The sequence below is a fragment of the Haliotis cracherodii genome, unplaced genomic scaffold, assembly GCF_022045235.1.
Source record: "Haliotis cracherodii isolate W230 unplaced genomic scaffold, xgHalCrac1.p SCAF_8, whole genome shotgun sequence".
NCBI classification, from domain to species: domain Eukaryota; kingdom Metazoa; phylum Mollusca; class Gastropoda; order Lepetellida; family Haliotidae; genus Haliotis; species Haliotis cracherodii.
In genome coordinates this window covers 36,312,161-36,335,164 of record NW_027266341.1, presented here as the reverse complement: position 1 = coordinate 36,335,164, position 23,004 = coordinate 36,312,161, and the positions used below count along the sequence as shown (strand labels likewise).

General features: G+C 41.0%; 1 protein-coding gene across 1 annotated transcript in view; it reads right to left on the bottom strand.

Moving 5' to 3' along the window:
- The window catches only part of LOC139450444 (receptor-type tyrosine-protein phosphatase epsilon-like), a 70,372-nt gene extending 49,405 nt beyond the window's left edge, over positions 1-20,967 (bottom strand). The window contains exons 1-12 of the mRNA XM_071232150.1: positions 20,904-20,967; positions 20,086-20,226; positions 17,224-17,439; positions 14,890-15,084; positions 14,097-14,228; positions 12,793-12,939; positions 12,217-12,357; positions 11,692-11,829; positions 11,145-11,285; positions 10,087-10,296; positions 1,897-2,094; positions 506-649 (exon numbers count right to left, since the gene is read on the bottom strand). Coding sequence (XP_071088251.1) covers positions 506-649; positions 1,897-2,094; positions 10,087-10,296; positions 11,145-11,285; positions 11,692-11,829; positions 12,217-12,357; positions 12,793-12,939; positions 14,097-14,228; positions 14,890-15,084; positions 17,224-17,439; positions 20,086-20,226; positions 20,904-20,967 — 1,867 coding nt within the window. The remainder of the gene's footprint in view (positions 1-505; positions 650-1,896; positions 2,095-10,086; positions 10,297-11,144; positions 11,286-11,691; positions 11,830-12,216; positions 12,358-12,792; positions 12,940-14,096; positions 14,229-14,889; positions 15,085-17,223; positions 17,440-20,085; positions 20,227-20,903) is intronic.
- Between the last annotated feature and the right edge of the window lie 2,037 nt (positions 20,968-23,004).

The following is a 23,004-nucleotide window of genomic DNA, read 5'->3' as shown; positions in this document are numbered from 1 at the left end:
AAGACTGCCACAGATATTGATGCTGCAACTACTGTTCCGTCTTCGTCTCCCTCTCCGTATTGCGAGTAGGCTAACAAAGTAATGTCCATATTAACAGCTAAATGGAAACATATCCACACACAAATCATTTCGTAATGTGGACCAGAAAGCAATTTTCGATTAGACATAAGTGAAGTCATTGGAACGGCAACATACGATATACACGATTCTGCTGTACAGGTTGGCGGTATCCTATATAAAAATTAACTTTAGTGCATAAATGTGTTTCGATGTATGCTTTTTCAAAAAGATTAAAAACAAGTGATCTTTTATACAATGTCCTACCTCTTTTATCTATTCATAGAAACTAATAACCTTATTGTTAACCATTCAAAGTATGCTCGTTCCCATGATATTCTGAATTGTTATCCAAGTGTTCAATTGTCAGAGTATTAAACAGTGTTTAAACAAAATCCCCCTGCCCTAAATGTTTTTGACTGTCTGGACATTGGACAATGACATTCACCTTGTGTACAGTCAGCATCGATCCACCCAGCTTGACATCCGGAAGCACATGACCCTTTCACGTGATGACATGACGAGCTTCCCGCACATCTCCTGTTTGAGCAATAGCTGCGGCAGTTCTGTCCATATGTGCCATTCGAACACTCTAAGGCGGGAATATACATAGATATGTTATCAAATAACACGTGTCCGATGTAAGAGTGATTGGGTATACCGGGTTACATTCGTGACCAATGGTTAAGTTAGAAAGGGCTTTGTCAAGTGAAGTTGAAGAAAATCAGTTTAGCTTCGGACATTCTGATTTCAAGTCTCTTGTGACTTCTTAACCCCTAAAAAAACCTCTTTCTCTTCTGTAAAACACTACGTGTACAGTCTCAGGGACACACACCACTGACTGAATTCTCCTTACCTGTATCACGCCTGTCTCCCCGCCCTCATAGGCTACAGTCTCCAGGACAAACACCACTGACTGCATCTCCTCACCTGTATCACGCCTGTCTCCCCGCCCTCATAGGCTACAGTCTCCAGGACAAACACCACTGACTGAATCGCCTCACCTGTATCACACCTGTCTCATCGCCCTCCTTGGCTACAGTCTCCAGGACAACCACCACTGGCTGAATCTCCGTACCTGTATAACACCTGTCTACCCACCCTCCTTGGCTACAGTATCCAGGACAGACACCACTGACTGAAACTCCTCACCTGTATCACACCTGTCTTTCTGCCACACTGGTCTACAGTCTCCAGGACAAACACCACTGACTGAATCTCCTCACCTGTAACACACCTGTCTTCCTGCCACCCTGGTTTACAGTCTCCAGGACACACTCCACTGACTGAATCTCCTCACCTGTATCACACCTGTCTTCCCGCCACCCTGGTCTACTGTCTCCAGGACAAACACCACTGACTGAATCTCCTCACCTGTATCACACCTGTCTCCCTGCCACCCTGGTCTGCAGTCTCCAGGACACACACCACTGACTGGATCGCAAGGTCTATTCAAACAGTGACAGACTCGGTGACAATCACCAAAATACCAATGACTGCAAACTAAAAACAACTATAGTTAAGACTGAACATTTGAGTTGCATCTGTTTGTGAAAAAAACAATGTGCACAACCAAATCATAGATCGTTGTGCTTGAGATTTATTTCCACGATATAGGTGTTGGGCATTGATACATGGCACATCTCTCCATGCTATGTCTCTAAACTATGGAATCTTACGAATGAAATGATTATTTACCGACTACATGTTTAATTAATAGCGTATTATAATTGGTTTTTACGTTTGTGCTTGAAAAATGCATAAATTGTGATAATGGAAGCATCCTAATGGAGGTCTTAAAACAAAACTATAAGAAAAACAGAAAAAGATCTTTGCTACCATATATCTCGACCTCACAGAGATTGAGAAAGCTTGTGTTCTGTGTGATAGTTAGGAATCTTCCTCGCCCTTCACATGACACATCGTAGACGCTGTTCGATGTTTCTGGGGTGTCCGGGGGGAATACGTAGCAGGTAATGTTGGAGGTCGAATTGGTATTACTTAGAGAGAGGAAAGCTTCACGAAGTCTGCTGACATCTGAAAGACCACTTTCTAAAGACATATAATTATTTCTTCAGGCAGTTTGTTTCCTAACGTTTCCGAAATGGCCCAATAGATAAGATGAACCCGTTGAATGTCTTTCGAAGTGGGTTAAGTCAGTGTGAGATGTTGCTGGTAGAAAGTACACACCGAAAAGGAAACAGAGGCAACAGAACTTGAATAAACTCATTCTGCCCGCGCCAGCTGTCATCCAAAGTCTATAGTTATTCCCACTCCCAAGGCCGGAAGTAACATAACCATTGTAATTATATATAGAGATTACTACACGAGTGTCTGTCAGATACCATTGATCTTATAACGAGTTGTTTCAAAACGTATCTAACGAGCGAAAGCGAGTTAGATACGCTTTGTAACAACGAGTTGTAAGATCAATGGTATAAGTGACGTCATCCTATGTGCTGCTTACTACTCATAAATAATGTGACCCTACACAAAAAGGTTTCCGTCATATCTGTGGATCATCAAGGCGATGATGAAAATGCAAACTAGACAAAATCAAAGAACACGCTGGGTGCCAAGTTGAAAGTTTACACCTCAAAGAAATTACCAAATATGTATAACAATATTTACTTCCGTATGGCATCACTACCGGTGACCGACTTTTTCAAAATGGCGTGTTCACTGACAACAGTACAGTGGAGGATTTTCGTTGATTGAAGGATCGTATACACATGAATGTGTCACGTAAGTAATCAGAAACATTCTGACAATCTGCGTACTGTTATTTGTTTACCATGATTTCCAATGTAACAAAGAGAATTAGTCAGAAATGCAGATAACTACCGTCATCGTTGTGCGTGATTAAGCGTCAGACATGGCGTCACACAGGACGGAAACTTTTACGGTTTCTGTTGAATTTACCACATCATGGTAATGTATAAATGTGTAATTTCATAATTAGTGTAACGATACTCTTCCCGTGAATATTCTCAGCGCGTGATCGAGCCATTGTATGCAACAATTAGACGAATTAGATTCAAGGCTTATTAGCCACGTTTCAGAATTATCATTAGTGACTTGATACCCGTGATCGCTAATATGCTAGATTTCTAAACACACTGTCAATATTTATATAACGCTGTGAATTGTGATTTGGCGAGATTTACAATGTACCTAATTTTCAGAGGTCACATTCAGTAATTTTTAATTGCCTAAAATGACAGTAAATGATTAACAGAAGGGGGTATTCAAAACTGTGAAGTGTATTAGTCTGCGTGATGTATTTTGAATTTTATTCGATTTCGAAGTGAGGGTTGAAGAGGAGGGATATATGTGTCGCTGTGGCATCCAGGGGGTTTACACTCTGAAAAAACTATAATGGTGACATAAAAACAGAAAATGTATGATGATAATAATAACAAACAAACTCGCAGACGTGGACGAGTTTGTTTATTTTTATTATTAATTACACGGTCCTGTTGTTCAATACAGACGTAGGTGTCTGAACATTCGACTGAAGCACGAGCAACTTATGAATGACTTACACTCAGGAGGGGCGGTCGGGTAGCCTAGTGGTTAAAGCGTTCGCTCGTCACGCCGAAGACCCGGGTTCGATTCCCGACATGGGTACAATGTGTGAAGCCCATTTCTGGTGTCCCCCGCCGTGATATTGCTGGAATATTGCTAAAAGCGGCGTAAAACAATACTCACTCACTCACTCACTACACTCAGGATAGTAGTACGTCATCATCTGACCCCAGGTCATCACCAAGTAGTAGCCAATCACGGGCCTGGAATTCGATCTCACACATATGTTTGATACCAGTTATCTCTATATTAGTATTTATTGTTTGATCACCGAACTTGGTGTGAGTGACATAGCAAGAAATGCCACATATAAGACCTGTATGTAAATGAGGAAATATATCTGCCAAAACTACGCATCAATACTGTCACATTTAGTGTGAAACTAAAACCTAAAGGCATATCCAGTCCTCTGTGGTGCTGGAGTTCACATTCGTACAAAGACAGTAAAGTGCAGGGTCCAGCAAATGTACCACAAATCCCTGTTTCAAAGATTACCCATGATCTATAATACAATCAAGGAATGACTTTTTTAGCTTGACAGAAAGTATTTGGGTCAAGTTGAATTAATACCCTGAGGATTATCTAAAACTCAATGGATGTACTTGCTTTTTTTTCATTCTCAGAAACGAACCAAACAAGTCTTTATCCATTTAGGTATTTGTTACCAAACGTGGTTACCACAGCTGTAATGAAATTGAGAGACGAACTGTGAAATCTGGACTTCTTCATTGATAACATCAATGATGTGCAATTAGGGGATAGAACGATTAGGTAGGAAGTAAGCATCCCCATGGGAAACATTTGTGCTCCCCTCTCTGCTCATCTGTTCCTTATGTACATGAAGCACAATATCTCCTTTTACTGGCAAAATCAAAACACGAGGATTTTGCAGAGAAGCCTAACTTAAGCTTCAGGAATATCAATTATTTGACATCGTCCAATAAAGGTCAAGTACCAATTCGCTTTCACAGATTTATCCACATGAACTGTAAATAATTGAGACCAACTCATGTGATTCATATTTCGAGGTATGCATAAATGTTCACAGCGGTAAAAACTGTCTACAAGTATGCATGGCAAGAGGGGTGACTTCAACTTTCAAATAGTCCACTTTCCCTTTATGGCAAGCAATATTCCCGCAGTTCCAACATTTGGTTTCTACATTTACAACTTGAAACGTGCAATCGAGCATGCTCTATCTAAAATCCTACCATGAATTTGGAATTTACTCGATTCTGATTGGTCAATCAGAAGCTATTAAATCACAATAAACCCCCTCTGATTGAAACAGCTGGCTTAACGGCCTCTTTACCGCGTAAGGATATGCATGTGCACTTTGTGCTTGCCCATATTAATGGCGGAGCTCACGAATTCCGTGTCAGTGGGAACTTTTGATATAGGAAGTTTTGCTAAAGTCTATCTAGATCCTGCAAATGAATGGAGTGACGATGATTTTGACATTATACTCTCCAATCTGGAAAATTCTGGTGACTATAATAACACAAACATCTTCAGAAAAAATCAGTTGAACAAACACGTAAACGACATTTGTCGTCTGCTGCTCTAGCTATCATATTATGATGTAAACACATACCAAAAAAGAAATTAAGATGAAATTGTAAAAGATAGCATTGTCTTTATTGACAGGCGTGAAGGACACGCCGCCTAAAAGGCAAAAGCTTGCCGCCGAGCGCCCCCCTTATGAAGTACCCGAATGCTCGGACAAAATGAGCCTAGATCTAGGTAATATTTAATTTGTCAAAATAAAAAGACATTTAAATACATTTTGGGGGAGAAGGCTGGACATACATATTTTTTATGTGAATAATTTACAACAGATGCTCAGGTTGCGAGGCCTAGTGGTGTCGACAAGACAGCGACGAAACATTTCGCACAAGTTGCAGAGTCTGATCTTGACAACATATTCCTAGACGGAAGAGCAAAAGTACCCTAAGGGCCTCAAAATGGGAATTAAATATTTCAAACGTAAGATAACCCAATGTTTATTTTTTATCTTAGAATCTCCAATGAATAATGATCTACGTCTTAGAATCTCCAGTGGATGATGACTCATGTCTTAGAATCTCCAGTGGATGGGGATCCATGTCTTAGTATCTCCAGTGGATAATGTGCCATGCCATAGAATCTACAGTGGATGTGGATACATGCCTTAGAATCTCCAATGGATGGTGATCTAGGTCTCAGTATCTCCAGATCTCCAGTGGATAATGAACCATGCGTTAGAATCTCCAGTGGATGAGGATACATGCCTCGGAATCTCCAGTGGATAATGAACCTTTTCTTAGAATCTCGAGTGGATAATGGTCCATGTCTTAGAATCTCCAGTGGATGAGGATCCATGTTTTAGACTCTCCGGTGGATGAGGATCCATGTCTTAGAATCTCCAGTGGATGAGCATACATGCCTTAGAATCTCTAGTGGATAATGAACCATATCTTTGAATCTCCAGTGGATGATGACCCATGTCTTAGAAACTCCAGTGGATGAGGATCCATATCTTAGTATCTCCAGTGGATAATGAGCCGTGTCTTAGAATCTCCAGTGGATAATGGTCCATGTCTTAGAGTGAGTGAGTGAGTATAGTTTTACGCCGCTTTTAGCAATATTCCAGCAATATCACGGCGGGGGACACCATAAATGGGCTTCACACATTGTACCCATGTCGGGATTCGAACCAGGGTCTTCGACGTGACGAGCGAACGCTTTAACCACTAGGCTACTCGACCGCCCCTCCATGTCTTAGAATCTCCAGTGGATGAGGATACATGCCTTAGAATCTCTAGTGGATAATGAACCTTATCTTAGAATCTCGAGTGGATGATGGTCCATGTCTTAGAATCTCCAGTGGATGAGGATCCATGTTTTAGACTCTCCGGTGGATGAGGATCCATGTCTTAGAATCTCCAGTTAACGAGGATACATGCCTTAGAATCTCTAGTGGATAATGAACCATATCTTTGAATCTCCAGTGGATGATGACCAATGCCTTAGAAACTCCAGTGGATGAGGATCCATATCTTAGTATCTCCAGTGGATAATGAGCCGTGTCTTAGAATCTCCAGTGGATAATGGTCCATGTCTTAGAATCTCCAGTGGATGAGGATACATGCCTTAGAAACTCTAGTGGATAATGAACCATATCTTTGAATCTCCAGTGGATAATTAGCCGTGTCTTAGAATCTCCAGTGGATGAGGATACATGCCTTAGAATCTCTAGTGGATAATGAACCATATCTTTGAATCTCCAGTGGATGATGAGCCGTGTCTTAGAATATCCAGTGGATGAGCATACATGCCTCAGAAACTCTAGTGGATAATGAACAATATCTTAGAATCTCAAGTGGATGGGGATCCATGTTTTAGACTCTCCAGTGGATGAGGATCCATGTTTTAGACTCTCCAGCGGATAATGAACTATATCTTAGAATCCCCAGTGGATGTGGATACATGCCTTAGAATCTCCAATGGATGGTGATCTAGGTCTCAGTATCTCCAGATCTCCAGTGGATAATGAACCATGCGTTAGAATCTCCAGTGGATGAGGATACATGCCTCGGAATCTCCAGGGGATAATGGTCCATGTCTTAGAATCTCCAGTGGACGAGGATACATGCCTTAGAATCTCTAGTGGATAATGAACCATATCTTTGAATCTCTAGTGGATGATGACCAATGTCTTAGAAACTCCAGTGGATGAGGATCCATATCTTAGTATCTCCAGTGGATAATGAGCCATGTCTTAGAATCTCCAGTGGATGAGCATACATGCCTCAGAATCTCTAGCATATAATGAACCATATTTTAGTATCTCCAGTGGATGAGGGTCCATGTCTTTGAATCTCCAGTGGATGAGGATCCATGTTTTAGACTCTCCAGTGGATGAGGATCCATGGTTTAGACTATCCAGAGGATGAGAATACATGCCTTAGAATCTCAAGTGGATAATGAACCATATCTTTGAATCTCCAGTGGATAATGAACCATATCTTTGAATCTCCAGTGGATGAGGATACATGCCTTAGAATCCCCAGTGGGTGAGGATACATGTCTAAGAACCCGCAGTGGATGAGGATACATGTCTTAGAATCCCCAGTGAATGAGGATACATGCCTTAGAATCTCCAGTGGATGAGGATACATGCCTTAGAATCTCTAGTGGATAATGAACCATATCTTAGAATTTCCAGGAGATAATGAACCATATCTTAGAATCCCCAGTGGATTCGGATACATGCCTCAGTATCTCCAGTGGATGAGGGTCCATGTCTTTGAATCTCCAGTGGATGAGGATCCATGTTTTAGACTATCCAGAGGATGAGGATACATGTCTTAGAATCCCCAGTGAATGAGGATACATGCCTTAGAATCTCCAGTGGATGAGGATACATGCCTTAGAATCTCTAGTGGATAATGAACCATATCTTAGAATTTCCAGGAGATAATGAACCATATCTTAGAATCCCCAGTGGATTCGGATACATGCCTTAGAATCTCCAGTGGATAACGAACCATATCTTAGAATCTTCAGTGGAAGCTTCCCCTTGATTTTAAGGTCTGACTGTTTCAGAGCAGCTGATCGCACAATCAATGCTGCCTTTTTCGCCTCCAGATTAGGCTTGAACTCGCTGAACTTTTCGGCTTCACGTGATCATTAAACCAAATTTGAACACCTGCCTTTAACGTCTGATACCTGTTATCTATGATCTTGGTGTAAGTATTTATACTTTCTATTATCTCTGTGTCCTTTACTCTAAGACTAGTTAATGTTCAATCTTGCCAGATAAGCTGCCATAATTCTTTTAAATTCTCATCATCATTTTGTCACTATCATCAGAACCCTGGTCTGACCATATTTTCCATTCTTATAAAAGCCCACCAACCTTCTCTTTGTTCAGCCTCACTATCTCTTCAACTATCAACTATTCCCATTGCGTTTGAAGCTAGCCAAGAATCTCTCTAACTTTGATGATCAGACTTTTCACTCATGGTTCCTAAAAACAATTCTTGTACTTTTATGTAGGGAATAAATGATAAAGGATTTATTTCTGTAAACTGTATAGTTTGTTATATTTTCAGAGTTGAACAGCTTGAACACTCACAAGCTGGACTTAAATGACTCAATTCACACTAAGTACATTTGTTTGTGCGGGAAACATTTCTAAAATAAATTAATAAACAGTGGAACAAATTCAATAGTAAATAGTTACATATCGTTGACACATTACACATTTTCCGGAGTGTTAACATTTAGCACACGTACAATCAATCTATTGTGCCATTTGTACCCCCAACATAGAATTATTAGAAGGGTACGTAAAATCAGCCATGGGAGTGGATACTGCATTGATCAATGTCTTAGAATCTCCAGTGGATGGAGATCCTTATCTTAGAATATCAAGTGGATAATGAGCCATTTCTTAGAATCTCCAGTGGATAGTGATCCTTATCTTAGAATATCCAGTGGATAATGAACCATGTCTTAGAATCTCCAGTGGATAGTGATCCTTATCTTAGAATATGCAGTGGATAATGAGCCATGCCTTAGAATCTCCAGTCGACGATAAACCATGTCTAAGAATCTCTTCTTACTACTGTATGAATAACCTATTCAATGTCATATATTTTGAAGAACAATGTCTTTAAGCATGAAATAATCATGTCGAAGAGGAACGAAATCTTAAATAAAGTAGAATCTCCGTTATATGAAGAATGTTGTGCTAGAATCTTCAGTTTATGAGAAACCCTTTCCTACAATATTTAATGTATAAATTGTCATTTCCTAAAATGACTGTGAAAAGTGAATGTCCAAGAACTTTGGAGAAGCATTCTAAGAATCGGTGACTTATGAATAGCTATGGGAGAGATCCTACAGTGTGTGTGGGTGCAGTGTACAAGAACAATGTCCAAGTCTCCAGTGTTAATGAAAACAAATGTCATAAACTCCACCATATGAAGCCATTTCCTGAAATATTCAGGGTATGAAGAAGATGACCATATCATCCCCAGTAAAATGGGAAGTGCTAAGTTGAAGAGAGCCCATTGCATCTTGAAATAATCTCAAGCTGTTCATTCTTGCTTCAGGGTAGATCTATGTAGTGTATTCAAACAGATTTGGAGAATACGAACGACAACAAAGAACGATATTTACAGCATTGCTATAAACGTCTAAATTCATCAAAAATAGTTCTGCCCATAGGTCAGACAAACGTTTCTGGTAAACATGTATATATGATAATTGTTTGTTTCGTAAAATGTGCATCGTTCACTTTGCAATGCGTGTGCCTTTTGGCTGAGGACTTGCCACTGAAAAACGTCACATATACTAAACTAAGTGAGTTAACATTGCACAAAAAAGAAACGGCATTATTTCAGCCATATAATTAGCGAGATATTACTGACTACTTCCGAAAGATATACATACAGTTTACTCGGTTGTATATCCTGACGTCATGTATCCTGTACTCCTGTCCAAGGTCTACAGTCCACACGCTTGGAAATTTAGCAGCAGAGTGGAAACAGGAGTTGTGTAACACATCCTGGTCACGGTTCCCATCTACAGCTTTGTCTGCAGACCAGTGTGCATTATATAGAGCACCAGGAGTTGCAGCTGGTTTCTTGAAGGCAACGTTTTCTGTAAATAAGAGCTATATTATCGAGTAGCCCCAATACATGTACATTGTGGACTACTAACCTACGTGTTTTGAAGCAATGTTTTGTAAAAGTATTACAATCACCTCTCGTAAAAAAGTCCAGCTTTCTGACTGTCGTCGCCTGTGCGGACATCCTGACGTCATAGTGTTTCATTTGACGTCGTGTGCTTATTACGTCATAATTGACCCTGTTCACATGTAGCGTTACCATGCGGTTACCCACGGGCGGTCCTAAGGCAGATATGGTATTGTCACACAAACGTATTTCATAGAAAATAAATCTCTGTACTTGTGCAATGAAAAATTCTTTCGACTAGCGGTTGTTGGGGTGTACATGCCCATCCAGCCCGTAAAATCATTTACACGCCGCTAGTGACTCATATAATTCATGATCCAATTTTACCATCTGTGTGACGATGACCATCATTATGCACTAATCATATAATGACAGCGATATACCATTTAAGTACCTACAAGTACATATAAAACCATGTACAAGAAAGTCCCATACACTGTAGTCCAAACTTTCCAACACACCTCGTCAGTCGTATGTGCCCTAACACAGTGCTGAAATGTAACAACACCACTGTTGTCTAACAACAGCGACGCTTGTTTGCTTATCTGAGTATACAGGGGGCGGTCGGGTAGCCTAGTGGTTGAAGCGTTCGCTCGTCACGCCAAAGACCAGGGTTCGATTCCCGACATGGGTTCAATGTGTGAAGCCCATTCCTGGTGTCCCCCGCCGTGATATTGCTGGAATATTGCTAAAAGCGGCGTTAAATCATACTCACTCACTCACTCACTCACTCACTCTGAGTATACAGCAAACCTTTCTGGCAGAGTTTTCCATTTCCGTCGAACCAACCGGGGTCACAGTCACCTTCACAAACCCCTGTTGTTCTGTTACAGGTCTCTCCACAATGACAGGTGAAATTACAAAACTCTCCAAACGTCCCTCGTGGGCAGGTACCTGGGTGAAGATTTACAATGTAGGAAAACATAATGACGTTTTGTCTCAGTCGTTGTTAGACAAAATGACTGAGTGACCTTTTCCTCCGATATAGAATATCAATTTGATCTCTTTGTCCTGTGGTACATATATATGCTACTATTGATATCGGCATGTCGTACGTGTACATTACATTGAAGTGTAATATGAATCTATGTGGCTTTTGTTACTATAAAAAAAATCAGGTTTACTTCTTTTCACACATTTTCCCATTTTTCTGTGAAGCTACTTTTATCATGATAAAGTGCTTCGATAGTAAAGCAATGTTACCTCGATTTTACCACAACTAAATAGTTCGTGGACCGTCGCCCTGGTCTATACTCGCGCTCAATTGTTTCCATTCTTATCTCCTTTATGCCATCCTCACCTGTACAGTCGTCCAGTGTCCACCCTGTCTCACATCCCCTGTCACAGTCCCCTGTTGAGTTGCAGGAAGAGTTCCCCACACAGTGTCTGGAGGCACAGGTCTTGTCACAGTTAGACCCATAATGTTGACTGTCACAGGCTGAAATATTTAAGAAATCTGGCATGAAGTATTAACCTCAACTCTATATATATATGTCAATACATTAACAAGTGTGAGTATCGGAATTTTGCAATAAAAAAATATTATTAAAGCGATAATTATACATATATTCCATCAGTTTCACGTTATCCATAAAATTATGTGAAAACAATATGTGAAACCATTTTTTGGCAACGTCACTATATTGATCCTGCAACATTTACGACATGGTTATAAAGCATTAACGGCTCATATATGCAACGTGTCAACCTCTACATGTTGCTGAAACTGTATTTTTTCAGAACTGTGAGAAGCTTTGGGACGGAGTTTTAATTTGCTTTATTTACCTAGACCTATTACTTGAACTGTTTTCCATCTGGGAATTACCTTCTTTACAATCTTTACCCTTCCATCCCTCCTGACATCCGGAAACGCACGTCCCCGTAACGTGATCACAAGGTGAGCTACCCTTGCATTTCCTGGTAGAACAGGGTTCCCTGCAGTTATGCCCATACGACCCAGAACACCCTGTTCAAGTTCAAGTTGGTTGGTTATCGATAACATATGAGGATATCTAAGCCTTGGTCATGCCGATTGAACCAGATTTTTCATTGAAAGATAAATATACAAGATTACATTCATATATAGATAATCAATATTGGAATACAATTACTTTGCATGAAAAATATTTGAATATGAATGTGACCAGTGTCGTCTATTCTGAAACAGTGATGTCAAATGCATAACGTTAAATATAAGGCGTCTTCATATGCAAATAAATATTATTTAAAACCTGTAAATCAACAATCGATTTTGCAAGTAAAGTGTACCACAAAGCGTATCAGGACAAAGGTCTCAGGCTCAATGAACACTATTTTCGTTTTCAACCGTGTGCACCCGTGCGCCTGTAATAAAACGATACATGATAACAATGTATAGTATTTAACAAAAGCAAATTCCTACTTTGAGCACAGTCAACATTAGTCCAACCGGAAGTACACCCACTGTCACACATCCCCGTGTAGCGGTCACATGACGACGACGGATCTAAACATCTCCGATTGGAGCAAACGTCTTTACAGCTGACACCGTAATGGTTCTTAGCACACACTGAAAATACAAGGTTTTGATTTGGTCAGCAACACAGACATAAACATGTTAATGAACAAGCGAACAGGGGGAGAAATCTTTATCATCAACGATGCAGTAATTGTAATCGTCTGTTTATATGTATCACACCTGCCTCCCTGCCACCCTGGTCTACAGTCTCCAGGACAAACACCACTGACTGAATCTCCTCACCTGTATCACACCTGTCTCCCTGCCTACCTGGTCTACAGTCTCCAGGACACACACCACTGACTAAATCTCCTCACCTGTATTACACCTTTCTCCCTGCCTACCTGGTCTACAGTCTCCAGGACACACACCACTGACTAAATCTCCTCACCTGTATTACACCTGTCTCTCTGCCTACCTGGTCTACAGTTTCCAGGACACACACCACTGACTGAATCTCCTCACCTGTATCACACCTATGTCCCTGCCTACCCTGTCTACAGTCTCCATGACAAACACCACTGACTGAATCTCCTCACCTGTATCACAACTGTCTCCCTGTCACCGTGGTCTACAGTCTCCAGGACACACACCACTGACTGAATCTCCTCACCTGTATCACAACTGTCTCCCTGCCTACCTGGACTACAGTTTCCTGGACACACACCACTGACTAAATCTCCTCACCTGTATCACAACTGTCTCCCTGCCTACCTGGTCTACACTCTCCAGGACACACACCACTGACTGAATCTCCTCACCTGTATCACACCTGCCTCCCTGCCACCCTCCTTGGCTACAGTCTCAAGGACACACACCACTGACTGAATCTCCTCACCTGTATCACAACTGTCTCCCTGCCACCCTGGTCTACAGTCTCCAGGACACACACCACTGACTGAATCTCCTCACCTGTATCACACCTGTCTCCCTGCCTACCTGGTCTACAGTTTCCAGCACACACTCCACTGACTGAATCACCTCACCTGTATCACACCTGTCTCCCTGCCACCCTGGTCTACAGTCTCCATGACACACACCACTGACTGAATCTCCTCACCTGTATCACAACTGTCTCCCTGCCTACCTGGTCTACAGTTTCCTGGACACACACCACTGACTAAATCTCCTCACCTGTATCACAACTGTCTCCCTGCCTACCTGGACTACAGTTTCCTGGACACACACCACTGACTGAATCACCTCACCTGTATCACACCTGTCTCCCTGCCACCCTGGTCTACAGTCTCCAGGACACACACCACTGACTGGGTGACAGGGCTCATTGGAACAATGGCAGAAATCACTGCAGTTTTCACCGAAAACGCCTGGACTGCAAACTTAAAGAAGTATGATTAACAGCATGTCATGTATGGCCGAACAAATACTGCTTTTGTTATATCTTGAATGAATGTGTATGTCACGATAGCGGGAGTAAAAAAGTATTAGTTTTATCTCTTCAAAGAAATGTTCATATTTACTGAGAATGTACCTGAATCCATTTGCCTTTCCCCTTTCATCAATCCAAGCTTTTATTTTTTTAAGTGAGTGAGTGAGTGAGTGAGTGAGTTGGGTTTAACACCGCTTTTAACATTATTCCAGTTATATCACGGTGTGTCAGCTTAATGTGGGAGAAAAGTTAGGAGTGATGCAGGTCTCAGATGTTTACCACTTCGGTGAAACCCACGAGCACGGGTATGGTGCTGACAAACCTAGAAACATAATCGGGGCATACCGGGATTCGAACCCACAATCATAGGTTTCTGGCGTGCCCAAGGGACGCAACTCTGCACAGTGAATTGCGGCGCCTTAGACGACTGGGCCACCCGTGCCCCCTATGTTTTAAGTAACTGATATTAAGTCGTTATAAATATATTTATTACAGCAAATTACACTTACATGTATGTATTCATTAACACTTATATGAAAAGGCATTACTCATATTCCATTTAACTAAAACACATTTAACCTACAAATGAAACATAACGTGTGTGATCCTACCATATATCTCAACCTCGCACAAATTGAGGGTCGTTGTGTTGTGTGTTATGGTCAAATACCTAGCCCTCCCGTCACACTTCACGTCAAAGACTGAGTTGCCTTCTATGATGTTGGATGGGAAGGTGTAGCAGATGGTGTCGTGTGTGGAGCTGATGTTAGTCAAAGACAGGACAGCCTCCTGGATCCTCGTGACATCTGTCAGGGAAAAACAAAAATATGTGTGTTCCGTCTGTAAGATCATGATGATGTGATATTTGTTTAACACTGTTCCAGTTAGTTCCCCCATAGAGTTACAAATAATCAGGTTCATAAACATCGAATGTGCATGTGAAACGACGTCATAGCTGAAGATTCTTGACGTCATTAGACAATTCCTGTTTTCTAAGACGCCAATCCTGATCAGTGCATTTTTCTGGAGGTGGCCTCTAACGGATTAAGACAAAATGGGCAATAACGAATTTTTATTACCCTCGCTTTCGCTCGGGAAATACAAGTTTCCTAAAATAACTATGACACACAAACATGCTCGTTTCCTAAAATAACTATGACACACAAACATGCTCTTATGATCATCTCTATTTTCAACATACAATGTATAACCTATTCTGGCTCCCGTATTGTTTGGGCATGTATGGTTAGTGTTAGGGATGCGATGAACCAGTCCAATAATCACGATCCAGTATATATGCAAATGAGTTTACCAAGCAGGAACTACTTGTATTAGGCTTTAAACACAGATGTGGTGTTAAGGTGCACAAACACTATTGCAAAACGTTCACTAAATCTTTAGTTAATGGTTTTCCGAAATATGAGTTTTTATGTAAACCCCCATCATTTTGCAATAATTAAATTTTCGTTGTGTTCATTGTAATTCCTGCACTCTGATAAGATGAATTGGTCACGTGTTATTGCAATTATTTCCCAATGAAAGTAAAAAAATAAGCCACGCCCAACAAGGCGGACTACTTTTATTACTACGGGATGTCGGGGAATCCCAATATTACTGTCAAGATAATTCCCTTTCTGCTCCCGTTTATCAACACGCACATGACATTGAGCGAAATTCATGCAAATGTATTGTCAAAACTACCCTTTGAGGCCGAAAGCCGAGAAGGAATGAAACAGCAAACGTGCAGGCTTGCTCGCCTGTTTTTTCCCGCTAGACTGGGTTCCAGGCCACACATTTCATGTCTTGGGGTTTCATTGCTAGCCGGCACGTTATCGAGACACGGATTCTCTCAGTTTGGGCATCGGTTTTATTCATACCTCAATCTACCGAAAGAAATACACAGTCAGTCCTTAACTATATCACAAATTGGGTGGTTAATATCAGGCAGGCTTTATATTCATATGCGTGCTTTCAAAGTTAATATAGATAATAGCTGTGTCTCTTAAATTTCAGTTATTTGAAGGACGATCTTCTAGATCTTCTAGAGTTGGGGAGTGGTTGGGGACGCTGGGACTTGTTTTTGAAAATTCCAGTGAGTTGACATGTCATATGACATGCTGGATGTCTAAACAAAGTGTTATATTGTACGATTCCTCGTTTCATAACAGTAAATGTATGCTCTTTCAGAGTTGATTTCAAGGGGTTCACAAGTTGTTTAATCAGGTTTACATCATTCAAGGCCCATTTTATTCTAGACATGTGGAGGACATATCTAAATTTGTCCAAAAGGATGTCCGATGAACTTCCATATTTAACTTGTACCATATGTTCCTTTGTTTGTTCAGGAGAACACTTGACTTGCCTATGCATGTGTTTGTAAACACCCACGCTTGCGCCACCGGTAGGGCAGGATGCGCCTACCTTTCTTTAATTATTTAAGCAGTATCTCCAACCAAATTTCAGGGTGCATGACAATGTGCAGTTAAGTATGACAACGCCAAAAAATATTTTTCTTGAGTTCGGCAGGTTTTTTACTTTAAATATGTTGACCTCCCAAGGAACATGTTCTACAAAAGTTTCAATCATGTGGTGGGTAGTTAAATCTTTTATACACTCTGCCTTCATAGGTACCTACAGTATATTAAAATCCTTCCCGACGTCTTCCCGATATTCCTGCATTTAGATGTAGGTATGCATAGTATACAGATATAGATAGAGGTAGATAGAATACAAAAGTTCAAAGATGATCTTTGGTTTCACATGTATATATGTGTGTCCCAGATAACAATTATAATTGTACCTTCACGTAAACGCTGTTGAAGAGCTAAATGTTAACAGATAATAACAAGTGATAGTTATCCCATACAAAGTTTGTTCCATCTTTCATGTACGTACATGTAACAAAGGAAGCTACGAAAATCAATGAAATTGGGTATAATACTGACATCCTGCCCGGTTGTATATCCTGACGTCATGTATCCTGTATTGCTGTCCCAGGTCCACTGTCCACACAGCTTGAACGCTGTCAGCAGAGTGGAAGCAGGAGTTTCCATGCACATCCTGGTCCCTGTTCCCATCTACGGCGTTGTCTGCCGGCCAGGGAGGGTCACTTGGGAACAGTCGAGAAGGAGATGTTGCGTTTTTATTGTAGGCTACGTTTTCTGCATGAAAAGAGCAATCATAGCAATATTTTCAATACTTGTTATATAGTGGAGCTATGTCAAATGATGATACAAGCACAGACATACGTATGGTTGGTCGCCTTTGGGTAACTAAGAAGACAAATCGTAAGCCACCGAAAATTCAAGATGGCCGCCATTTGTCTTCTTAAAGTCGATATTGTGCCTATAACTTACACTCGTCAAAAAAAGAAACGGACAGGTAGTATGTCGTTCACTGAACCTGACTACACAAAAAATCCGGTATATAAATTGGATATATGTTATTGGAAAATGTTGGTGACCTGATATTCGACAAACGGTGCGACAAAAAGCAGCCATTTTCGATTTGCAATGTCTTAAACGGCATTGTTTTCACACTTGTTCAACAATGTCATGGCGGAAAACAGTAAAGCAAAATGCACGTGCAAGGTATGGCATTCGTAACTCGTGGTAGTGGCTATAAAAAGGCAAGCATAAGCCAATAATTTGTCATTCAATTGTCAACATAATTCAAGTTCGAAAATGCCGGGTCCTCGCCATAGGACGTATGCAAAGAGGGTAATCGCAGTCTTCTGTTGAACGCCACATCAACGTCAACCACAGCACCATTTACCACCTTTTTGGCCGATACACGCAGTTCAATTCCACTGCAGACCGTCCGAGAACCGCCCGACCAAGAGTTACCACCCATGCATAGGATCGCTACATTCGACTGTTCCACCTAAGTCATTGCAATGCAACAGCTACGGAGACTGCAGGACGCTTCCCTGGTTTGAGGATATCGGACCAGACTGTCAGGAACCATCTTCGCGAGAGGAATCCGACCAAGAAGAACAGTTATCGTCCCTGTTTTACAACAGATCTATCGACAGCGACGCTTGCGTTGGTGCCTTACCTTACAGCCTTGGAATTTGAGAAACTGGAGACGAGTGAAGTTTAGTGATGAATCACGATTTCTTCTTCACCGGACAGATGGAAGACAACGTGTTTATCGTCGTCGAAATGAGCGTTGTGCCCCATATTGTGTCACGTTTGACTACCTTTAAAATGCCAACATCAAGGACTTGCTCTGGCCGTCGAGATCACCAGATCTCAACCCAATCGAACACCTCTAGGATGAACTCGATCGACGTGTACGACAACGTCAGAACACGCCGCAGACACTCCCACAACTGGCCAACGCGTTACAAGCAGAATGGCGCAGAATTCCGCAGGACAGAATTCATACTCTTATCCAGTCAGTGCCGAGGAGATGCAGAGCCGTGATTGCTGCCCGGGGCGGTCACACGAGATACTGAGTTCAGAGCAACCTTATGGCCTTATGTGACATGACAATGAACAGTTTTCAACGCCTTAGTAAAACGACAACATGTGACTATCGATCTCCAAAATTTCATATTTGTACCTATGATATTAAATTAAATATATCGACTTTATTAGGTAAAATATATTAACTAAAATTCTACCTGTGCGTTTCTTCTTTTGAAGAGTATATTTATAATGCAGACTTCAACAGTTTTTGGTGTGGATATTTATGCTTGCTGTCACGCGGAGTCTAATCCTGATATGTGTTGATCCTGATAAAACTGCCGAGTAAAAAGAAAGTATACACTTGAAAATTGGATTTGACGAAATAAATCCAAATGATATCAGAAAACAGCCAAGAAGATGCATGTGCAGGACTGGCACAAAATGCAATGGATAGTTGTCACAACATCACAGGCAAAGGCACAAAAGATATGCCACGTTTAACTGCACAACAGAGAGAGTGGACCGGAGGAATGAGGCAAATGGATGCCAACCACACCTAATATTCTGACATTCTGGAATATTGCTAAAAGCGACCTATAACCATTATCACTCACTCACTCTAGACAGTATTCAGTGTTAATGAATCCTTAAAATGTGCAATTTGAGTTACAGGGAAAACATGCTTGCCTCTTGAAACCTGCAATTATAACATACAGTTCACTCTGCAGTATCCAACTCAACACAGAACCATCCAGCATTAGATACATGTACTATTGATGAACTCTGTGTTACGTTTGAATGTTATTTTCGGTATGGGGTAAATTTTTCTTCTTTGTTCAGCTCTTATGCAAAGGAGTTATTATCCCCCGTCAAGAAGCAGGTGGGGGTATGGGAATTTGTGCGTCTGTCCGTTCTTCCATCCATAACTGAAAGACCGTTCAATACTTCCTGATTAACATTTTCAAAGATCTTAGTCTGGACATGAGCGATGACTTTTGTTATTTAGCAGTTTTGGAAATGTTTATTTGTGCCGGTTTCCATGACAATTAACCATTGATTTCCTCACTAATCAGTCAGGTGACCAGCTACTTAATTTTATATTTTTGGAATTTGTAATTGAAACAAATGAAAACCCCAGTGTATCCCATGACAATAGACCCTGTAATGGTGATGTGTTTTCCCAAGCCTCAGGCCATACAGATTCATAACAGCAAGCATCCATGTTCAGATTGGTGATTCAACAGGTCGGTATTTGACGAATTTCTCTGTGTGCGTTCCATCACAATGTATGTCAAAATATTATGACAGGTCCACGCCTGTGAAGTTGTCATTAAACGTGGCTATGTGCAATCGGTATATTTAGATACTGCGAACTCCATGTGCAAGCGACTTTACCTTTCTGACAGTTTTCTCCTCTTCCTCCCACCCAGCCAGCATCACAGACACCTCCACAAACTCCTGTTGTCTGGTCACAGGAGTCTCCACAGTGACAGGAGTAGAAGCAGGAATCACCAAAAGTTCCCAGTGAGCATGTACCTGGGGAGAAGTAGAGCCCCTATTACCGTATTCGACGTAATAAGCGCCCAGGGCGCTCTCAAAGTTAGAAATAGGGGTCTCATTAAAATATAATGTTGGTGAAAGATCGTAAAATTTCATGATTTATGCTAACAGCCTGAAATGAAACAAAAGAAAAGTCTGTGCGTATTATACACGACAGATACATTTTCCAAAAATTAATTGCCTATAATTAAGGGTGCATATAACACACGAGTGCGCATTATACACGAATGAATAAGTCTTTACATTGATCAATCGTAAGAGGTGCTAATTGGTATTGTTCACTTTTAATAAATCAGCAAATATCGCCGTGGGCGCTTGTTGGAGCGGGGCGCTTATTACGTCGAATACGGTAATTAAACACTGACAAAAGTACAAACATTATCTCCAAATTTCCTTCTCGACCATGATCATGATAAAACCCACGTTAATTAAACACTGACAAATGTCCAAATTGTTGTAGCAGAAGTATAATAGCAGGTATATATAAACGCTGACAAATGCACACACGGTTTTCATACCATTTCAACTGTTAGAAGTTTCTTTACATCCCTGCTCATCCTAATGCAAGATATCGCAGTTTTATCAACCACAGATCATAATGTCCTCCTGAGATTGCCTAAGCTCAAGGCACATGTATGTAAGATGTATCTCACCAAGAATGAGCTGCATGCATCCTGACATCACGACACCGTACATTAGACTCCTCGCGTTCGCCATGTTGAATAACCAGGACGTTACATGGTGATTCAGGATAAGTCTCGCTTAATGAATAAACCGCATGTATGTTTCACATAAAACACGACCAACGGCAATGAATAGCCACCAAAGCGGAACCCGGGAAGGGTGTAACATTTAATTTAAAAACTTTTCATTTCTATGATCTAAACTTTTAAATATGTGTTTGTAATATTTGATGTACGGTGTTATAATGAACATCGTTCCCATCCTCTTCCTGCACCTGTTGTACATGAATTCAATTTGGTTCAACTGAATGGTTCTGTATGTTTATAACTTGTATTAATGGTGTATGTCCGATCCGACTCTTGTCAATAATGTATGTTTGCTTGGCAAAACACGTATGTACTTACTGGCTTGCAACGTGAACTGATTTCACGTTTGTGCTATTTGTGGCATAAAAGGGTAAATGTCCTCCTATCTTGACAAATAATGCGAACTTTTCATTATCTGCTAGAAATCGTGAAAGTGTTACGCCCCTTGTGACAATGTCTTCGACGTTTAAAGCTGTCGTAAAATCTCTTAAGTCCGATGTGACCAGGTGGACTCTTTGACGGGACGGAATACATTCAAACGAAACACTTAAGTACTACGTATTTCAGGTTTGGTATGTAATAATGTCGTATACCTTTTTGTCACTAGCTACTACTTAAAAACTACAATATCAGACGACACCCATACTGTGTACAGTTTAAATTCAACCGTTCATATTTCTGCATGTTCATGTCTAAAATTAATGTAGAAGGCGTATGAAGTATGTTTGATTGTCAATAGTAACCTACTGACTTTCATCATGAACTGTATTGGTGTCTGTGACATTTATGTCTCGTGAGGTGTGTGTGTGTGTGTGTGTGTGTGTGTGTGTGTGTGTGTGTGTGTGTGTGTGTGTTGGTGGAGTAGGTGGCAGTCGAGTTGCGTCCTTTGGGCATGCCAGAAACTTGTGATTTTGGGTTCGAAACCCGGTTCACCCCGATTATGTTATACCCAACTTACTCACTAGCTCACTCTCGCGACGTCACATATATGTTCAGTACAAATGACAGTATACAGCCAATTGCGTTTATCTACGTTGTCCAGCTACAACTAAGGGGTATACAACTCACAAGATACGTTCCTCTCAAAGATAGATTCGTCTAATTTACGTCATCAGTTTGCGAGGGCATGTTCGAATATCCAGAAATGACGTCATGATAGAACAATGTTTTATCGTGAGATAAACCACGCTTCCTCTTCATTGTCCTTTGCGTAGCTTTTTTATATCACAGCTTTGAACATTATTATAGTTACATCACGGTATGTCAATTTGATGCGGGAGAAAAGCCGGTTTAGGTCATATACGTGTACCAGATATGGTGCTGACAACACTAGAAACATAATCAGGACGAACCGGTATTCACACGAAGAAACACAATAGAAGTCAGAGTGGTGTGAAGCAGGTATTCTGGTCACTTGTATTTGTCAATGCACTATTGAAACGTTGTGTATCAAATGTTCCGGAACGGTCACGCAGATGGGCTTTACTGATATTTCTACTTAGCACGCAAACGCATAAATAAAAAGTTCCTTTCGTGTTGGTCAGTAATACGATCAACATCTGTATTTAAGAATCCTACCGGTAATTCGGGCGCTCGGGTAGCCTGTTTCGTCACGCCGAAGACCCGGGTTCGATTCCCGACATTGGTACAATGTGGGAAGCCCATTTCTGGTATCCCCCGAGGTGATATTGCTGGAACATCGCTAAACGAGGCGTAAAAAACTATACCCGTTCACTCACTAATGGAAATTCAAACAAATTGTTGATAGTACGCAGAAGGTAATAAGAAAATATATACATATGTAGATTCCTGACTGCATGCGTTGAATATAAATCCCATCGTTACCGTTTTGAAATAACGATTATTCATCCTACAGTAAGGGGGCACGGGTGGCCCAGTCGTATTAGGCGCCGCGATTCGCTGTGCAGAGTTGCGTCCCTTGGACGTATGATATAGTTGTAGGTTCGAATCCCGGTTCGCCCCG